We start from the raw sequence: 20,607 nt of genomic DNA, 5'->3' as shown, positions 1-20,607 counted from the left end.
GATCTCGGCCTGCAGATGGAAATTGAGGTCAGACTGAAAAACAGCCTCATGGCGTGAGAGATGTGAAAGACCCTTATACAGAAAGCTTGGAGTGAGAGAGTTGTGCTGAAGAGGGGCTGGGCCATGGGACAAACGTGTCCCTGTAACCAGAAGTGGCTGCAGGAGCAGCCATGCTGTGGTCCATCCATGTCTATTTACCCAGACAAAGTGGAGCAGCTCTTTCAGGATGGCTTCATTCATTCAGCAAAGCTGTGGGAAACCAGACTGCAAATCCAGGTCTCTCTTGGTCCTGCAGTATGAGCCTGAAGCTGGGTCTCCTGCACTGGAGGGGAGGACCTTGAGCTTGCCTACCTGCTTCTTGCTGCTGCTTTTTCTTACTTGTATCTTGATGCAGAATGAAAGGAGGTTTGGTGAAAATATTTTGAATTCATGTCTTCTAGATTCTTCTACCAACATAACTAAAGCTTTCAGGGAGTCTGACTTCTTATCCAGCTAGACATAATTTTTCAAACTATTGTTATCTTCAATAAAATTGAAAGACTAAACTGCTCTTAAGAATTGGGTTAATACTTAAAGAAATCAACTCTGAACTGTCCACCTAACATTAATGTATAGGTCTGGGCAGCACATGGTATTCTGACAGGAAACCTAAGGGCAGAAGAACAAAATCCATTGGCCCTTTCAAAGCACAGCTCAGATTTTATTTGATTTTTCAGTTGTAACCACAAAGAGGTTTTTTCGCCTCCTTTTCCCATGCTGTAGGCATTGACCTGCCACTGCAGTTCAACAGACATTGTCATCTCCCCTGTCTTTCCTCCTAGGCTTACTGCACTGAATTCATCGCTAAATGGAAGAAGCTACGGCTGGATGTGATTCTTTGTCCTGCACTGGGGCCAGCCTTTAACCATGGCTGCGCAGGGAAGCTATTTGGTAATCAACATTGAGGCGTCTCTGGATGCATCCGTGGTGGTTTTGTGGGCAGAGCTGGAGCAGGATATTCTGGTCTCTTGGACATTCCCCAAACCATGTGTGGTGTTTGGTCTTTCCTCTGGGGAAGAAAGCAAAGGAAAGGTCTCCTCTGGGTGGGTCTTCTCAGGCACCCACCTCATCTGACCTGCAGGTGTTTTGATTATTATGGGGCAGCAATTAGTGGCACATCTGACCCAGTGGGTGAGTTTTCCCTGCATCGTCTGTCCTGTACTTCTGTACCTTTGCAGCAGCAGGTGGCTATGAGGATAGTTGTCAGAGGGGTGGTAGACCTTAGTACAAGACCAGGCTCTTCTGAATGTGGCAATTTTATATTTCCCAGGCCTTTGCAAAAAGCAGAATGGCTTGTTGCTTGTGATTTGCAGAAAAAGACAATTTTTTACAGCTTCCAGCAAACAGTCAGGGTTCTCCGTTACTCTAGCAATGGACTTTTGAGATCCAAAACCCCCAAGATGGTGTTACAGAACTGGACATCTGGATTATCTTGAAAAGATAGCAGCGATTTTTCCCAGGGGTATGGGAGGCATAGATACAGACTCTGAATCAGATCGAATTCTCGTATTTGTCTCTCCCAAAGCAGATCTAACCTCTGCCTGACTGACAGGGAAAGGCATGGGTCTCTCTCTGGTCTCAGCAGCCATTTGACCCTCAAATGTCTCCATCAAAAGTCCCTTTGAAAGCAGCATGTTTTCATGGTCTCTTTAGGCCCAGCAACTCCAGTTTACAATTTCTGCAACCCAAATTATCATCCAAAAGTCACTGCTGGCCCAGCACACTAAACTTAGACATTTTGCATGCTCTTTTCCAGCTGCGACCTCCTACACCAATTTATACAATGTCTTAAACTTCCCTGCCGGCGTGGTGCCGGTCAGCACGGTGACAAAAGCCGATGAGGAGGAACTGAAGCATTACCGAGGGCACTACGGGGACCCTTGGGATAAGAGGCTGAAAGAGGTCAGTGAGGAAAGAGCTTAAGTCTTAGCAGACGGTTGTGACTGGCACAGTGACACTGCTGGCACGTTGTCCCAAGGCTTGTCTGCATCTCCTGCTGAGAGCAGGAGCTTGTTTAGCAATGTTTTGTAATCTCTTCCTTCATCTCCTCTTCCTGTAATGTCAAAAGATGACATTCTCTCTTGTGCCTCCCCGGGTGCTCTGACTCAGCACCGTGCTTAATTTTTGCAGGCTGTGGAAGGAGCCGTGGGGCTGCCCGTGGCCGTCCAATGCGTGGCTCTGCCATGGCAGGAGGAGCTGTGCCTTCGCTTCATGAAGGAGGTGGAGACGCTTGCCCAGGGCGTGAAGAGAAACGTGTGATTTCTGGGAACGTGCCTTCACTGTGGTGACTTTTCATTCCTTGTCCTCCACTCCAGCCACCTTCTACCTGATGCACAAAGCAAAGTAGCTAGCGACCTGCAGACTCTAAACAACTTTTTCAATAAACTGGCAATAAACGCTGTTTAAAAGTAGTCAGCAAAAATCTCATCTGTGTCCAAACTGTTCTTTTTTATTAGAGTTAAGCTGAGTCAAAAACCAAAAGAAAGGAATGAGAGCTAATGCTGGACCAAAGGAGTCCAATAACTATACCGTAATAATATCTGTTGAATGATACGAGACTGAAAAGCTGTTTACTGCAATATTTTACTTCCAACAGTGGGCAGGAGCAGATGTTTGTGGGAGAGTATGACCTGGTAAGTGCAGGAATTCCCCTCTGGCTCTGCCATTGGTTGGCTCAGACATTTTGGCAAAGACTTGCAGTCAACCTATCATTTTTAATAGCTGCCAAGAAAGCTCTCCTTCATGAACTTGTTGGGCCCCTTCTTGAACTCATTTACCCTCTCGATCTCCACACCATCTGGCAGCAGTGGGCTCTGCAGTCTAATTGCGCACTGAGCAGTGGAAAGCTTAATTTTCTTTCTTTAAGCATAGGCTGTGAGAAATGGTTACTGGTCTGTCTTCACTCCTGTTCTTCATTGCTTCTTCCAGTTAAGTAACATGAAAAGAAGGTTGAGGATTTTTATTGCCTATAAGCACTTGAGGGGAACCTCGAGTTTAAGCATTTCTGTGGCCATGTTTAGATCACACACACTGTTTGGTGCTTCCAACCTCACTGTGACAGTTGTGTGCTGTTTCGAGACCCGTCCTTCACTCTCAAGGTGGAGGAAGAGGCTGGAAGGGAAGGTGGGAGTGACGGAGGAGACTGCAATGCTTTGAATAAGCAAGTGTGCCTTGAAACGAAGCACCAATGTTAGTGATGATCTTTGCCTTCTCCAAGCCCACATAGCTCTCCAGGCAGGGAAGACGGGACCTCAGCACTGAATAGGTAACCAGCCTAGGTAGCATTCCTGGCTAGATCCAAGCATGCACAGACCCCATTTTGCAGAGAAAGGACAGAGACCTTTGCTCATGTACCCCTCCATATCTTTGCAAGGCTGAACGGAGTTAAAGGATCCTGTTTCTGAAAGGAATTTCCGCATGCATACTTGCACTCTGCATTTCAGCTGCTCTCTGTGGGTGGCTCTGGAAGGGATTCACGGCTCCTCCTGCTCCAACCAGTCATTAGATCCCAGCATCCCGCAGCATCAGCTGCCAGCATGGGTACCCTCAGCCCTGGTCTGCAGCTCAGCCAAAGCTCTCCCGGCACTGCAGTGGATGAGGTGGAGAGATGTCCAGAAGAAGATGGGCAAGGCATGGGGGAAACAAGAGACAGGTTTGCTCCAGATGTAGGAGGCTGTTCTGGAATTTAAAGAGCAGGTAAGTGCCTCTGTTTGGCAGAAAGCAAAGCACCTTCCAGAGTAAAACTTGGGGTCCTTCTCCAGACAGGTTGTCCGTGATGTCAGTTGGCATTGCTGCAAGGATATGATGGAGAAGTGATGCTGAGAGCAGTCTGGTGAGATCAGGCACCGAAACTCAAGGAGGAAAAGGCCTTTGGTAGGGCAAAACTTAAGGTTTGCAGGAGAGTTCTTCCTCCAGACCTTCTCTGGGCCAGAGAGAGGACATCCCACACCCACCAGCACCGTGCTGCCGTGTTTCAGACCCTTTGTGGCTCCTTCACTATCAGCTCTTGGCTCGGGCTGTGCAGCCCTTGCAGCCCTGCACCATGTGTTTGCAGAGCACTTGTCCAGCTGCCTGGCACTGACCAAAGTCCAGGCTTTGGTCTATCTCGGAGAATTAGGTAGAAATGCTGCTTGGGTCAAAAGGGCTTTGTTTCTACTAGTTTCTCTCATATCCAGCATTATACCTTGCCTGTGGGCTTTGCTTTGATCATTTTTCCTCCTTCCTCCTGCTTTTAATAGGAATTTAAATCCACTTTCCTCAACCCCCATTTCAGTCTGTGGCCAGATAAGTAACTGAGCATGGTTGAGAGACTGAGTCATCGGACAATTCAAATTTTTTATTTAGTTTTATTCTACTTTGTAGGGGTTTATTTTAGTTTGCAGGTTAGACTTTGTATAGTCACAACATCAGGAGTAAATAAAACTCTCCAGAAGAACTGGTATGAGCAGAAGATGAGTTGTTAGGACAGGTCAAGTTGGCCTCTCACAGTGTCAGAAGCAAAGAAAGCTAGTGTAATAGACAGAACATGAACATCCACAGGATCCCAGGCATTCATTTCAAACAAGTTTCAAGCAGTTGAAGTAGTTAAAAGTGAATGTTTAAAATATAGATGAAACGAAACATCTTGACATAGCAAGACTCACACTTCAGACACAAAAATGCAAGAACTAGTGTTGGTACATCTGTCACTGAAACAGCTGTTAGCTGCACAATTCCTCGTCTCTCCAAGCGCAGTCTTAATTGCTCTTTTCTTCTCTTTTTTCTTTTCTTATTTGATTTTTCTTTTCCTGTTATTCTCGTGCTTCGCACTCAAATCACCTGCCTTCCCCCCTGCCCTGTTTGCTGTGGTGAGACCGGTGAAGAGCCCAACTTCCTGCCATAAGCTTTGTGCCCAGCTGGAAACAACCCAGTCCTTCACCATCAGGGTGCTGAAGTCTCTGCTCTCACTCGGTGAGGACAGACCTGTGAAGACACCAGACATGATGGAAGAAGTAGGAATGCTTCTGGGTTTCTGATGAAGAACTAACAGCTCATCACACCATCTTTGTTGGTGGTGTCTCTGCCTTGCAGGAGAAGCTGTAAGTAGGATCCATACAACACACTTGGCTATGGAAAGGCCCAAGGAAAATAGTGCAATACCCACAAAAGTGGGGAAGATGTAGGGATGGTCAGGAGAGAAACCTGCTGTCAGATGTGTGAGGGTTGGTATGGGAGGTTTCTCCCCCCATCCTATTGCAGTTTATTCAGGGAAAGCCAACAGGGTCCTGGCTAAGCAATGCAAAAAAGGGTTATTGGAAACAGACCCTCACCTCTCAACTGATGTGCTGGGTTGCTGGAATGGTGCAGATTAAGTAGGGGCAAGTTTCTTACCAGCTGTTATGTTCTGTGAGTGTTGGTGGGGTTGCACTGGGATTGAGGAAAGTCTTACGCTTCCAATAGATATTTTAGGCTGAAATGAGTCAGAAACTGGAGAGTTCCCAGAAAACGTTTATTCACCCCTCTGAGTCAACTGGAATAACTTCTCCAGAGGGGACCAGCCCATTTTACTGTGATTTCAGTATTCTGTGAAACATCTTTAAAATTCTTTCAGAGCAGCGTAGTTAACATATCACATTTTGTAAATTGTTTTAAAAAATGCACTTTTTAGAGTGTTTGGTTTCAAAAACACGATCATGAGATAAAACTGGCAGGATTTATTCTTTGTCATTTTAACCAAAACAGAGTCAAAGCTGGCTTAAAATAACTATTACCACTTTAGAGGAAAGACAGTTTAGTTGTAGAAAATCTCTGTAAAACCCAGTGTGCTTGAGGGCTGGGGGTGTTGGATGGAGTGTGATGACACTAAGCCAGAGCAGTTTTTCCTTTGCAGGCAAAGATGGTGCGTCTCCTGCTGGGGACAGGAGTGGACGGTCTGAGTTGGTCAAACTGCCTTTTTCCTGTGATGGTCCAAAGTGAAGGAGATGTCATGGATGCCACAGTGAGATCCCAGACCAGCTGCTACAGACTGACTCTCCTTGTGAAAATAGTCTTGGCTTTCATCTCAGCTCCACTGGTGAGTTTGACCTCAGGCCTGGATCAATTCAGGCAAGAAAAACATTACGGAAACACTGCACTTGTCCTTGGTTATTAAATTCATATCAGTGTAACAGGGAATGCTGGCCTGTGAGTCAGGCAGGTCTGTCTCCTCTGCTATGGACTTGAGATTTGACTTGGGACATCCCTTTGCTTCCTTGCCTTGGTTTCCCGATGGGGACAGGGGTCTCTTTCTCAGCAGATTTTTCTCCCAAGCACCCCTTGCTTCCCTTCTACTCTGAGGGTCCAAAACAGGCTTGAAGCCCAGCCCAGTCCTGAGGGTGGATTCAACCTTCACTCCCTCCGCTCACTTCCCACTGCCCATGTCCCTGTGACAGTAGCCATGGGGCTGCCCATGGCTGTGCTGTGTGTGGTTTTGTGGTGGCAGGAAGAGCCATGCCTCTGGTTCATGAAAGAGGTGGAGATGTTTGGATGTTGGTAGGGGAAGGGGGATGTTGTGAGGGAAAGGGGCTTCCTCAGCGGCATCCGGCCACCTGGAAACGCAGCTGTGCCTGCAGACAAATCTGCCCTTTGAAAGGGCAGTCTGACCGGACACAGCTGCCTCTGTCTCCGTTAAACATTTGCTGAGTGTCTAAAGGGCAGGAGCAGAGCACAGGTCCCAGTGCACAAGTGGATGTGGGAAGCCAATGGCCCAACACTTCCCAGCACTGGATAAAATCCTCCCACATCTGCTCAGCCTGTTACAGAGGTTATGTTGCTGCCACACAGGCAAAGAGCTCACTGTGCCTTGGGAAGCCTTTGCATGGATTCCCAGAGGCTGGGAAAGCGTTGGGTACTGCTGTGTGCTGACCCTGCTCATACACACCATCCACAGGCATCATGGGGCAGGAGCAGGAGCTGGATGGGCCACAGGCATGTCCCCATGATGCTGCTCTCATAAAGCAGCACCTTAGCTCAGGAGGAACTGAAAGGGACCACAGGAAAAGGCCAGCTCAATTTGTTACCATGTAGCTAATTGCCGTCAGCTCCAGACTGTTTCTTAGAGGACGCCAAAGCCAGTTTTGTTCAAAATCCGTAATGAATTTCCCCAGTTAAGAACAAAGAGAAGAGCACTCCCTACTGATGCAAACTGTTACAGAAAACAACAGTAAAATCTTACAGCAGTTAAGAACGGACATGATGGTGGATGAAAAATCAAGCATGAGAGGACTGCCCAGCCCTGATGGCAGAGGGCTCTTCACCTTCATTTCCAGATCCAGCTCAACACTCTGCAGGAGCAGAATCAGGTTCTGGGCTTCTGGCCATCAAGTAAAGCACAATCTAACTGCCCAAAAACGTTTATCCAAGATGGTACCCATAGGAGAACCCACCATCCAAAACCAACAGAGATCACAGACAGACCATGGCATTTGTTTTGGGGCTGGGTTTTTGCCTTCAGCTCAGTGCATGGTCCTTGTGTGCTTGTAGTGAGAAGCTTCCATGCTGGAAGGCCCTCAGACACAAGCTGTCCCAATGTCTTCTGGAAATAAGTTGCCTCTGGGCTGCAGTGCTGTGTGATATTCCACTCCTGAGGCAACACCAGCATGCTCTGTCATAGGGTGGAGCAGCCTCTTCTTCTGGTGCATGCAGACATTGTGGCAGTGCAGAGCCCTATCACAGCCTCTGGCCACCATGGGAGCAGCATGGGCTAGGTGGTTTGGTGAGTGAGTGGGCACCCCACAGCTCTGCATCCTCTCATTATACTGTTCCCCATCCCTATGCAGGGAAGTTGTGATTTCAAGCTGTTTTTTCCTCTTCTCCCATTGTCCTCTCAGGCTATGTAGGAAATAGGAGAGAAGCAATTTCCTTGCTTCATTTGTTTAGCTGATGCCACAGCCCTTCCTCCCCAGTGGAGAACTTCCCACAGTCCAGAAAGCCCCTGTAAACCCATTGCGCCAAGGTTCACTGGCCAAACTTCACCTTTTCTGTCTCCCGGTCAATCATTCTCCACTGCACGCTCCACTGGAGGAAGCTTTTCAAGGGTCAGCTTTAGACTTACAGACTATTTGCTGACCCGAGGCAGTGGTGCTGGGAGGAGGAACAGGTCTGGGCAGGCAGGGAAGGTCTACTGCTACTGCCTCGCTTTTCCCTCTCACTCCATCCCCAGAAACCAGAGGGCCACGTTATGATCCAACAGCAGCTGAAACAGCTCCTGCCAGAGAGGGAGGTGGACCCTTCTGTTGCCCTTGCCCTGCTCTGCAGCTCAGCAGCAACCGTGGGCATCTGGAAATGGTGGGGCAAAAGGCAGATCCAGAAGAAAATGGAAGACGCTCGGAGGACCCGGGATGAGGGGGTGAAGAAAGTGGCAAAGGCTGTCCAGCAGTTCAGGGAGCAGGTAACCTGTCCTTCTGGGGGGGTCTGAGTCCCACCAGGGTGTCTGCGGATGCTGCTCTTCAGCTCCTCCTTCCAGCTCATGCCTCCATAGCTTTTATAATGAGGAGTCCAGGGGCCAGCAACCCTCAACAAGATGAAAGGTTGTTTTGGGAGAAAGGGAGATCATGGCTCTTCTCAAGCTGGATGAGATGCAGTGGGAGTCGACAGCCAGGGAGGTGTGAATTACTCACTGGGAAGAAGTTTTGGACAACAGTAGATGATGAATCACTGGACCTTCATTGATCCAAATCCCAGTTCTTTAGGGATCTAGAAATGCCTTTCCTCTATAGGTAGAAGCAAACGAGCTTTTTCTCTTCATAAGTTTCCACATCTGCCTGCACCCCTATATCTTTGTCCCTAAGACCTGTTTTCTAGATGGCTCTTGGACAATTTTCAAAAGAGCTTTCCCAACAAGTGAGACCTCCCAGCCCAGCAGGCTGCCCAGAAGATGCTTGGCCTAATATTAATGAAACACAGGGCATTCGGTGTCCCCTGGGAGCAACCAGGGCATGACATGCAGACGAACATGGCATGCACCCAACCAGCATGGATGTGGTCCTGAATTCCTACTGCAACACTGGTTTCTAACTGCTGTTCCTCCTTGCTCCATTCACTTCTGAGTAGGTACCGGTTAAACCAGCTCATGTTCACACAAGTAACGTATCTGGAGATAAAACATACCAGCTACCAGTGATACATATCTTTACAACCTTTTTTTCTTAAATCTTGTATCACATTTTTTATATATATATATCTCTCTCTCTCTCAAAAAAGCTGGTGGCACTGAGAACCACCAGGCGTCTTCTCCTGAGTAAACCTCACCCACCCGCGAGTCCCTACTGACTTCTCTGCAGTTTGCTGGGCTTGAACTATCAGATGTTTGTCATCAGACGGGGCTGACCCACCGTGCCTGTACCCATACTGAGGGGTGAAGGGCCAGCCTGAGGGCTTGTGTGCAAGGACTTGGGTACCTTCTGCCCAGGCTGGTGTTTGCTCAGCTGAGGTCAGCTCTTGGTCAGTGGGAAAGTCCCACAGTGCCAGGAGGAAGACTCCGATGTGAAGCATTGGATGCGCAGTTGCTGCAGTGGACGCATGAAGCCCTTCTATGCCTTTGGATGCAGCTGGGCTCCCACATTTGCATTGTGGTCAAGATATCCATGGGGCACAAAGAACAGCTCAAACTCAGGGTGAAACACTCAGCAGCTCAGAGTCTGAACTCCAACATGCAGGGTCTGCCTTTCCAGCAAGCTCTGTTGATAATGTGGCAAAACTTAAGAGCGTTATTCCCTCTGGACCAGTGGGTAACTGAAGGTGCTGTCCTGGTGTTCCCTTCATCCTGTCTTTGCAGGGCCCCAGTGTCCAGACAGACGCCATCCTGTCCCTGCCCCTGCTGGAACTCACTGGGAGACTGCGGGAAGGCTCCCTGTCACCCAGGACTGTCCTCTACACCTACTTAGAGAAGGTGAGTACCTGTCTGCAGCACGATGGGCAAATCACTCACGTTCTCCATGCCATGGCGTGTGGGCTGGTGGCTGAGAAGACTTGTTAGAGCTGGGGATTAGGACAAGTCTTTAATGTAGCAGATACCAGAAGAAAGTTATGAAAAGGCAGGGATCTCTCCATCTCCTGGGTCAGACCCATTGCTGAACAGTCCTATGAGGTGGTTTGAGCTGGGATGCTCTGGGGAGGGAGGTACCATTCATGCAGAGCCACTAACCCTTGTTCTGAAGATCCAAGCAGCTACTGAATGCAGCTGGGTAACAATACTGCTCTTAACTAACATCTCTTCCTTCATGTGCCCACCAAAGGCCCTGGAAGTGACCCAGCAGACGAACTGCTTGCGACATTTTATCCCAGAGTGTGAGCAGCAGCTCCAGGAAATACAACAGCAGCAGGAGAAGGGGCTGCTCTACGGCATCCCCGTCAGTATCAAGGATCACATTGGCCACAAGGTGCTTCCCTTTCTCCCTGTCACGTGTCCCACCGTGAGCTGGGCTGGGTGGTGAAGTGGTGGGGGACAGAGAATGAGGAAGGGGCCTGATCCCTCCCTGCTTACACGACAGGAAGCCTGGCTGGGTCTGAGGCTGTGGCCCCACATGTCATTGCAGATGCATATCTGGCATTAGAAGCCTCCGTCAGCAAGAAAACCAAGGGGTGACTAGTTATACACCCAAATGATTTCTTCTCTGATATGTGAGACAGCACAGGCTGGGCTACGAAGCCTTTGGGCCATAACAGAATCACAGAATCACAGAACGTTAGGGATTGGAAGGGACCTCAAAAGATCATCTAGTCCAATCCCCCAATAACACAGACTTCTACTCAGTATCTTTGCAGTATCAGGGTTAAGAACATGGCTCAGCTACTAGAAAGTCATTAGCAGCAGGAACCATTAACCTCCAATCCCTATTGTGCTGTAGCATAACCACTGGGCCCCTTAGCGAAGAGCCTGTGCATGAGATGCACCAGGGCCCTCCTCACAGACAAGTCCTGATGAGGATTGACCACACACTCCCGAGCTGAGTTTGTTAAACAGTTTCCTCCATGTTGATCTACCAAAACAGTTATGAGGGCTCTAAGCCCAAAGCAAGCCTCGAACACCAAGGCTAACTGAAAAACAATCACACTCTGTTTGCCTGGGATGTATATACCTCCCCTGAACATCCACTGGTGGCTTCACTTGGACAGCAGGATGTTGGATTTCATCCTGAGCTAGGGCACCTATGGAGTTGCACCTGGGTCAGGGGAGAGAAATAGCATGGAAAAGAGCAAGGACAGCTTCAGGAGAAGCCTGAACCCTGTAAGGGCTTGACAGCCTCTGCCAAGAATGAAAGGAGTCCTTGGCCCTTTATGTGAGGGCTTGCAAGGGAGTGGGTTAATACCCGCTCCAAAGGGGACATCAGGTCATCCTTCCAAAACTGCAGAGGAAATGTGCTGACCTGTCCACTGTCACTTCTCCTTTCTGCAGGGACACCTGTCAACCTGTGGGCTTGTGCAGTGCCTGGACACCCTGGCGCAGGAGGACAGTGTCCTCGTCAAGGTTTTGAAGAGCCAGGGGGCCATCCCATTTGCAATGACCAACGTGCCACAGTCCCTCTTCAAGTAACATACTTCATTAAAATTTTTTCCTCTGGTTGTGCTTCTAAAGCTAAAATCTATCCTGTAGGTCCTGGGACAGGCTCGCTCCTGTCTCCTAAGATGTTGTCTGAACCAGTCTCTCTTCCACCAGCTGCCAACAACTTCAGTTCAACTGAAAATATCTTTCAGATAAGATTAAGAGGGGAAAAAAAAAACAAAACAAAAGAACACCATGGCATAAGAGAAACCAAGTGCATTTGTGCATGTGAGGGAGAGTGGAGGCTTAAGGGAATTGACTGTGTCTCAAGGGATTTATGGGATGGAAGGATGGAGTTAACTATGCCATATAAGCTCATTGCAAGGGAGATTCAACAAGGCATTTGTTGTTCCTGACAGCCTGCTTGCTGGTTTTCTTCTCCCCAGCTACGACTGCAGCAATCCCATCTTCGGCCAGACCCTGCACCCCCTCAACCACCAGAAGAGCCCCGGGGGCTCCTCGGGAGGAGAGGGAGCTCTGATCGCAGGAGGAGGCTCCATCCTGGGCATTGGCTCGGACATCGGTGGCAGGATCCGCCTCCCGTCCAGCTTCTGCGGGCTGTGCGGGCTCAAACCCACCGCTGAAAGGCTCAGGTAGGAGCTGACAAAAATATTTTTAATAATTTCCTTCTGGTTCGAAAGACCCCACTATGCAATTCAAACATATTGGGAATATCTCACCATTATTGAAATGACAATATGCCATGACAGTATACTTCTTTTTCTTTTCCCACAGTCTGTCTGGAACGAGTGGCCCAGTCAGTGGGATCCTGGCAAGTATGTTAAGTTTTAATTGCTTTTATCTACATGCTGTGAAGAGTCCTTCTCTAGGCCTGAGGAAAAGCCTGAGACAACCAAAATTTGTCCGGACCCCATCTTAAACATCCCACTTCATTGCCTGATCATCCCTTGCAGCCAACATGGCCACACAGAGAGATGGACCAGTGTTTGGGCATGCATTTGCTTTGCATTGACGCTTGCTCTTGTTTCACTCCAGTTCCTTGTGCGCTGGGGCCAATGGCGAGAGATGTGGACAGCCTGGCTCTCTGCATGAAGGCGCTGCTCTGTCAGGAGATGTTCCGGCTGGACCCCACCGTGCCCCCCATCCCCTTTGATGAGGAGGTGAGTCCTTAAGTCAGCAAGCCCTAGTTCTTTTGAGGGTGCTGCACATTCAACATATGCATTCATTAAGGGTCCAGTTATCTTTACAGTGCTGGCTTCCAGTAACTTGTTAGGTCTCTTTGAGGGCGCAATTCATAATTATTAGGGGAAAAAAAAAAGTTTTTTAAGTAGTTGGCCTTACTGCCTTTTCATACGGTGTGTAGCTTATTAGATTGAGAGAGCCCAGAGAAGACTGGGGAGGAAGGCAACACCAGGAGTAAAAAGCTGGAGATTTTTAAGGGAACATGAGATAGGATCAGGAACTCCTGCAGCAAATCTCTTGACTGACATTTCCTTTCCCTCTGCAGCAGATGAACTGCAGGAGGACTTTCCCACCTCCATCCTTTGTAGCAGTGGTTGAATCAACTGGTGGCTGTGTTCTATCTCGAGGGAGAGATTAAGAGGAGGTTGGATAAAGAGGCAGGGGTGGATATTTGGAAAGGGTAACCTATGGAAACAATGAGCAGCAAACCAGAAAATTAGTTACTCCCTAACCTCCAGAGCTTTTGTCCCCTTCTGCAGTGGGCTTCAGCATGGGGCCAGGGTTGGAAATGCTTCACTGGTGGCTCTTTTCTCCAGGCCTACTCCAGCTCTGCTCCTCTGCGGGTCGGGTACTACGACACGGATGGGTACTTCCCGCTGCCCCCTTGCATGCAGCTGGCAGTGCAGGAGACTCGGGGGGCTCTGCAGAGAGCTGGGCACCAGGTGAGCACAACCACCCCGTGCTCTTCTCCATGGGGTGTCACCAGCTTTGCTCCTCACTGCTGAAATCACCCTTCAGAAACCAGACAGCTCCCAAGCCCAGTGGGAGGATAAATGACCTACCAGAGGTATGAGATTAAGTTACTAGCAATGCATCTCATGGGGAAACAGCATGAGCAATTAGCAAAATTGTACCTGCAAGGGGCCAGGGGTGTAATGAATCCTCCTTTGCTCTCCTGTTGGCTGTGGTCTACAGCTGACAGCAGCATCCTTAAAGCACTGTATTTGACCCTGGAAGGTTGCCCTGGCATTTTCTAGATCTATCGTTCCCCAGCACTGCTCTGAGAGGTGTTTTTCTCCTTCCTCCCCAATGCCCATGGAGATCTCTGTCCTTCCTGAACCTCTGAGGGAAAAGGGCTGCAGGGCACGGGATGGAAAATACCTTTCGCTCCATCTAGACCTCCCTGTGGAAACATGCTAGTGGTGCTCTTCATAGCAAAGTGAGTCCATGTCTGAGAGATGTGGGTGCTGCTGGGACAGGAGGGAAACTGGTGCAGTTTGGGCAACAGAATGGAGGAGGAAAAAGATCTGGAGAGAGCTCAGAGCTGAAGCAAATGGCTGTCAGGGAGGAATGATCCCATCGAGAGATGCCTGGGCTGGTAAAGGTTTGAACCAGGTCCTGTGCTGGCACACAGAACTCAGGGAGGTGCTGCTCTGCCTTTGAATTACATCCACAGTTGGGCCTTGGAAATTATTCACAACCCCAGGCTGCCACATAAACATCTGTTTTGGTGCAGCTGGTGCCCTTTTCTCCACCTCGGATCCACTACGTCATGACTGAACTGTTTTTGAAGACCTTTTTTGCTGATGGAGGCCGTGCTTGGTTGGACGTGTTGTAAGTAGGAACCCTCCATCCCTAGGCCCATGAGCACAATGCACAGGCAAAACAAGCTCATCTCCAAACATGAGATACTTGGGTTTTTGGGAAAAGGCAACCAGCTTCTCTGGCGTGATCCCCTCCTCTTGCTGTCTCTCAGCACAGGAAATATTGTAGATCCAAACTTGAAATCGCAGGTGAATTGTTGCAAGATCCCAAGGCTGGGGAAGAAGCTGCTGGCTCTGATTCTTAAACCTCTGGTGAGTCCCTGGCCTCAGGCCCAAAGCAGAGCGGTGTCAGCAAGGCCTCGAGGTGCTTGAAAATGTGATGGTACTGAGAGACACTTTCACTAGAAACACTGGGATTGCAGGCCAAGGCACATACTACTACTTGGTATCAGGGATCTTTTCTAGACCCCTGCCGGGATTTATCCAGTGCAAAGGGAAATGAGAGGACCAGCCAGAGCTGTAGGAGATTAATGCAGAGCCCACAGCAAGTGGTTCTTCAAATGTTGGACCTAGCAGTGCCCATTTTCCTACGGATTCAGGCACTGGGGTTACTGCAGCAGAGGGACTCTAGCTTGAAGCACTGTCCCTGTGTTGGAGGCCTCCCAGAGATCACACCTTCATGGGGAGTTAGGATTAATGACTGGCCCTCACTGTAGCCCTCTCACCAGCTGCACATCCCTTTGTAGGGCTTCTCGCCACCATTTTCTCTGCCTCTCCGTCCATTGGGGTTTTGTCAGGATCAAAAAGGTAGCAGTGGGTGGGAGGCAATCAAAGTGCTCATAGAGGTCTTGTTTCTGTGAGATTGCAAGCTAAAAAATGTTTGATTTGTCAAAAATAATGAAAGGCAGCTTGGTTCAAGTCAGCGCCTTCCTCTGTGAGCAGGAAATATTGGGCTGTAAGAAACAAATTTAAAACCAACAACCAGAGGTTGGAAGCAAAGTAAATTCAGAGGAGCATTTTAATCATAATCACTCACCCTCAGTGCAGCATCCCCAGGGATGGAAGCAGGATGGGACCAGCGGTTTCCCAGGATGGCACAAGTTACTGCACCCCTGTGCCGTGTCCCTAACAGGAACCTCTTGCCTTTCCAGTTTCCCCGTCTGGCTGACTATCTGGGTGCTTTGGCTGGAATGAGGTAAGATGGCATTGTCCCCAGGATGTCCATGAACATGATCGGTACCTTCTCATCCAAGTGTCCAGGGTGTGGGGGAACTGGATTCACAACAGGCTCTGACCTGCTCTCTGCAGGGGCTGTCTCTCCATCCTGGAGATGGCCTCAGCCCTGAGGAGCACATCTCCCTGGGGCTGCACTGCCGCTGGTGTTATCCTGAAAGGATGGAGGGATTTGGATGGATAAGGCCATACAGGAAGCCCGTGGTGGAGATGAGTACTAAGCCCAGGCTCACAAGAGAAACCTCTCTGCCACTTCCAGACATCTGTTCCTTATTGCATGGCCAAATGCCGAAGATGAAACTTAAGACAAACTATATTGTTTTAAGTAATTACTAAAATCACCGAGGGCTTTTCAACATGGAGGATTATTTAAGCAATCCCTCCTTCTCTTAGAGCTTAAAAATGTTGCTACACATTCCACTTGCAGGTCAGTGAAGGAGATGTGGAACCATCACCATCAAATCGAGGTACGTGTTGAGGACTTTTCTCTCTCACACCATGCTACCACTTGAGGCTGCATGGCAAGCGCCAGGTCAGCAGTTGGGACCAGGGTTGTGCAGGGGGTACTGGCGAGGAGATAAGACATCTCACCTCTCCTCCAAGGCGTACCGCACCGAGTTCATCGCCCAGTGGAGGGAGCTCCAGCTGGACGTTGTGCTGTGCCCTGTCCTGGGGCCTGCCTTCACCACGGGATACCCTGGGAAACTCCTCAGTAAGTGAGTCTGGGACCTTCCCGGGAGGGCAGAGGATGACAGTGGGTGAGATGGGACAGAAACATCCTCTACCATAGAGCTCCACTGCCCCCCTAAGCATTTTATGGGCATTAGGAAGAAAAAATAAACTACTATAAAGCTGTCTGAGGAGATGCAGGCAGACACAGGGATCACAGAAGGGATGAAGCAATCAGTTGTTTCTTGCAGTAGAACTTGGACCTGCAGAGGACCAGCCCTGTGCCATCTCTCCTCCCAGCAGCAGCTGGTTCGCAGGGGTTTCAGTGAACATGTAATGTGTGTTTGAAGGAAGATGGGAGGCTATGACTACCTACCTTCTCTCTCCTGCTTCTCTCAGCTGCCATCTCCTCCACAATGCTGTACAACGTCCTCAACTTCCCTGCTGGAGTCGTACCTGTCAGCACGGTGACAGAAGCTGATGAGGAAGAGCTGAAGCTTTACCGAGGATGCTGCGATGACCCCTGGGACCAGACGCTGAAGCAGGTAGGCAACGTGGAAAGTGGTGGAGCAGAGACTGCTGATGGATGTTCAAGTAATAGTTTCACTGAAATCAGGGGCTCCTCAATGTCTCCATCAATATGGGCACAGTGCAAAAACAATCACCTCCTTTATATACACCTTACAAATCTCTTTTCTCCCAAGCCTCAAAAAGCGCAAGTCACCAAGCTTGGGAGAACTGGGGGAGCACCCCCAGGCTGGATTATAGGGTGAAACATGAAGGAGCCACGCAGCAAGGCTTCTTTGAGTAGGTCCTCGCGACAGCCACAGCCCACAGCGCTGCCCCCTTCCCTCCTGCTCCGCGATGCCTGCCCCAGGCAGAGCATGGATTACGAATGAGGATGCTGAAGGAAAAGGGATCTGGCTGCAGGGCAACTCAAAGCAGAGCTGGCTGGTGGGTGGATGAGGTGGGGAGCATCTTAAAAATGCTGCCCAAGATTTGGCAACTATTTCTATCACGAGAACAGCAAGAGCCTTCCCTCTCCCCCAGCGTGCTGATGCTGCTTGAATGGCAGGGCTCAGCCTCCAACCTCCCCGCTCTCCAGGACACGCCACATGCCTAAACCAAGTTCCCAAAAGCTGCTGGAGGTCTGAGCCCCCGGGTCACCCCTCACCGCTTGTGCCCCCACCGCAGGCTGTGGCAGGAGCCGCTGTGGCAGGAGCCGTGGGGCTGCCCGTGGCTGTGCAGTGCGTGGCCTTGCCATGGCGGGAGGAGCTGTGCCTCCGGCTGATGAAGGAGGTGGAGACCCTCAGCCCTGAGAAGAGAGCGGCGTAGCCTCCACACTCCAGACCTGCGGGGACGGAGGTGAGGAGGAAGGGACAGCGCTGCACAGCTTCTCTTTCGCAATCAGCAACGCAGAGATTACAGCCAGGAGAGGAGAAGGAAGGAAAAGCTGTTTCCTGACCCCGTTCCTTGCCAATAAGCATGGATCCTGTAAGGACTGGCTTAAACTGGGCTCAAGTGATGATGAATCTATGAACTACACCTTCCTGGAAGGATGGACGTGGATGGGGGTTCACCCTCATTTTCACCTACACGTGGCAATGCCAAGAGAAAAGCATTACAAAAGCTTAGTAGTATTTTCTTGCTGGCACTGGAACAACTTCTTCTGGGCTGCCTTGTAAGGAACACAGCCATGTCTACCGTCCCCAGCACTGTATTTTCCTTACAAAAATAAAACCGTAGCTGTTAAGCAACTCTTATAATAAATCCAGTCATCCTCTGCTGCTGGCTGTGATCGTATGAATGCGCAGTTATTAATCAAAATCACACAGACACCTTCCCACTGACCACTAAGTGCCATCCTGCATGGGAGTGCTCACACCTTCCCTCAACCACAGCTTTTCTGTCCATGAGGGATGTCCCCAGTCACTCTCCTTTGCACAGCACCAAGCTCCTTCCACCACCAGATCTCGAGCATCCCAAGCACATTTCCAACATCACACCAGCGGCATTCCCGGGAAGCTCTCATTTCAGGGCCTCAGGCTGCTCTTCCTGAAGGCAGGAGATAAGCAGAGACAGATGCAACTCAGTTATGCAGATGGTGAGATCTGGGACAAGGGCTGAGATCCCCAGATGGTGTTTGTTAACCAAAACCTGCTCACTTAGGATCAAAGTGGTCAGACAGGAGGGAGAAGGCAGCATCCACATAGGGCCATTTACCCCATCCCGAGATAGATATATCACTCCCTCTGATAAAATGTCTCTCTCTTTCCTAGATTAAACACCTCAGTCTCAAAGATAAATATTCAGGACACTCTACAGCAGGTCTTTCTCATTTATTCTCTTTGTCCACAGTAAAAAAAAAGCAGACTTCCTTTGGGACATTTTAAAAAGAAAAATAAATATAAAGCAGTTCAGCTTTCCCTGGAAATCTGGGGCATTTCCTGATAGCCAGCAGACATCATCTGTTGTCCCTTTACACACGACGTAATTTGCAGAAGTACATAGGTCCAAAGTTGGCTGCGAGGTGAGGCAGCACAAGCTCCCCCAGCCGGCAGTCTGAGAAGAAGGAAAACGTGTCCTGAAACAGCGTCCTGAAGCGGCTCAAGTCCTCCACGTGGGTGCTGATGTTAAACTGGGTTTCTGCAATTTCCACCGCTCTCTCGATCACATGCTCGTTCTGCAGTGGGGAGAGGGAGCACGTACAATACATCACCTCTCCTCCCGGTTTGGTAGCCAGGATGCCAGCCCTGCAGGCAAGACAAACACACAGAGTCACGGGGGTAGAGGAATGTGTGGGACACCAGCATTGCTACCCATTGAAATTGGGAAATCGGCATATAATTCACAGGGGGAGAAATAAATCTCCTTGAGCTCCACAGGCTCAGCAGTCTCACCCTGGCACTGCAGCTTGAGGTCTGTTTCAGACCTCGAATAAGTGCTTAGATAGGAGAGACACCACTGGAGAGCAGCTGGAGGAGTAATCCTGCACTCACCTCCACAGGAATGGAGGAAGAGTACCTACAGAGGAGGAGGCTCTCACAGTTCAGGCGCTGCCGTGGGACTCTCTAATCTGTTTCCTTATTGCCCAAGCTCACAGTCAACCCACCCAGCCTTCCAGTGAAATGGGGCGATGAAGTGTGCTCATGTCCTCCCGTGTGCTGGGAGATGTGGATGCTCAGGAAGCCCCCTGAGCTGGTGGGACCCCGAGATCATCACACAAAAGGACAACGCTATACCCGTCCTGTCCCTCAGACCCTCCTCCCTACCACCCATGGCTGCTGCTGGGGACAGGAAACACATTAGACCAAGAACACTTGCACCTTCTTATACTTATTATGATTCGACGTGTTCAACTACTGCCATCGCAGAAAACCACAGGCTTCCCACATTTCCCAGTCAGGGACACATAAAGTAAGAAGAGGTTTCAGTGCTGGCCCTGGCAAGCTGCTGCCGTAACCCAAATAGCACCAAAACAAAGCTCACTCACATCAGCAGCTGCAGCTGCAGCATGGGCAGCATCTGACGCTCCTTGGTCCGTCTCTTGTGGAAGATGTTGTTGTCCTCCTCCATGACCGAGTGCCTGTCCGTGGTGCAGGGTACATCCACCAGGACCTGCAGTGCCACAGGTCCTGCATCAGTGCTGGGCCCAGGTCAAACTCAGCTGAGTCTCGTGGCACAGTCTGCCCCTCACCCAAGTCCTCCACCCTTGCCACACACCAAGCTGAAACAGGAGGAGAGTGACCAAGATGGGTTTATCTTCATCAGTTCCTCGTCACTTACCTTATGGAAAGTGCCACCTTCCAGCTGCTCCCAGTCCCTTCCGTCGCAGGACGTGACGCTCACAGTTTCCCTGATTTCTTTGGGAACGTAGCTATGGAGAATCTGGTGCAGCCTCTTTGTCCGGGAAATGGAGACATCGTTGGCTGCCAGGTACCCTGAGGGGACAAAACAGGGACACCAGGAATGTCACTCTTGCAAAAACACACCCGATTCCCAACTCTTATAACCAGAAATGATCAATGGTCAGACGTTAATGGGCACAGCACACTGTCCCAGCTCCGTTTTATGCAAGGGGCTGAGGAACACCAACCTCCACTCACCACAAAGCCCAGTCTGCAGCAGAGCCAGAGTCTTGCCACCTGGAGCCGCACAAAGGTCAAGGACAAAGTCACCCGGCTGCACGTTGAGCGCCAGGACGGGCAGGAGAGATGCTGCATCCATCAGATAATAGTCAAGGAGCCCCACAGCATCCGGCCTGGAAATCACCGGTTTGCATTAAAAAAAAGCAAGCATGCAAGGAGGGAGGAGAGAAAAGAGCATTTGGAGGTGAGGATGGGGACGTACAGGAGCAGCCCCCGAGGCTGACAGTGACAGCGGGGGCTCTGTCCCAGGGATCACACACACACACACACA

The 20,607-nt window shown here is 49.9% G+C and overlaps 3 protein-coding genes across 3 annotated transcripts in view; 2 read left to right on the top strand and 1 right to left on the bottom strand.

Moving 5' to 3' along the window:
* LOC104539547 (vitamin D3 hydroxylase-associated protein-like) overlaps positions 1 to 2,377 on the top strand; it is an 11,272-nt gene extending 8,895 nt beyond the window's left edge. Inside the window, 3 exon segments of the mRNA XM_010183110.1 lie at positions 822 to 930; positions 1,796 to 1,941; positions 2,170 to 2,377. Of these exon segments, the coding sequence (XP_010181412.1) occupies positions 822 to 930; positions 1,796 to 1,941; positions 2,170 to 2,298 (384 nt within the window). The 3' untranslated portion in view covers positions 2,299 to 2,377.
* Positions 2,378 to 8,236: 5,859 nt separating this feature from the next.
* On the top strand, positions 8,237 to 17,523 carry LOC104539546 (vitamin D3 hydroxylase-associated protein-like). Its single transcript, XM_010183109.1, has 15 exons — positions 8,237 to 8,446; positions 9,833 to 9,946; positions 10,293 to 10,436; positions 11,453 to 11,586; positions 11,986 to 12,192; positions 12,335 to 12,375; positions 12,596 to 12,720; positions 13,339 to 13,464; positions 14,259 to 14,356; positions 14,499 to 14,598; positions 15,438 to 15,481; positions 15,947 to 15,986; positions 16,123 to 16,231; positions 16,588 to 16,733; positions 17,383 to 17,523. The coding sequence occupies exons 1-15, from the start codon at positions 8,237 to 8,239 to the stop codon at positions 17,521 to 17,523; spliced, it is 1,779 nt and encodes a 592-aa protein (XP_010181411.1).
* A 989-nt stretch (positions 17,524 to 18,512) lies between these two features.
* NSUN4 (NOP2/Sun domain family, member 4) lies at positions 18,513 to 20,449 on the bottom strand (the record flags this gene model as incomplete). The annotated part of the gene is made up of 4 exons (XM_010183111.1): positions 18,513 to 18,941; positions 19,682 to 19,806; positions 19,975 to 20,129; positions 20,295 to 20,449. Coding segments are annotated over 4 exons (709 nt in total), but the record flags the coding sequence as incomplete, so codon positions are not given.
* Between the last annotated feature and the right edge of the window lie 158 nt (positions 20,450 to 20,607).

Source organism: Mesitornis unicolor, unplaced genomic scaffold (genome assembly GCF_000695765.1).
Source record: "Mesitornis unicolor isolate BGI_N332 unplaced genomic scaffold, ASM69576v1 scaffold2064, whole genome shotgun sequence".
In the NCBI taxonomy this organism is placed as follows: domain Eukaryota; kingdom Metazoa; phylum Chordata; class Aves; order Mesitornithiformes; family Mesitornithidae; genus Mesitornis; species Mesitornis unicolor.
Note: the sequence above shows the minus strand (reverse complement) of the source record. Positions and strands in the feature narration are given on the sequence as shown.

Excerpts from the sequence above, each read along its gene's own strand:
- LOC104539546 (XM_010183109.1), top strand. The coding sequence starts at position 8,237 with ATGATCCAACAGCAGCTGAAACAGCTCCTGCCAGAGAGGGAGGTGGAC. Across the intron at positions 9,947-10,292 it reads TCTACACCTACTTAGAGAAG|GCCCTGGAAGTGACCCAGCA; the intron begins GTGAGTACCTGT and ends TGCCCACCAAAG. Across the intron at positions 13,465-14,258 it reads TGCAGAGAGCTGGGCACCAG|CTGGTGCCCTTTTCTCCACC; the intron begins GTGAGCACAACC and ends GTTTTGGTGCAG.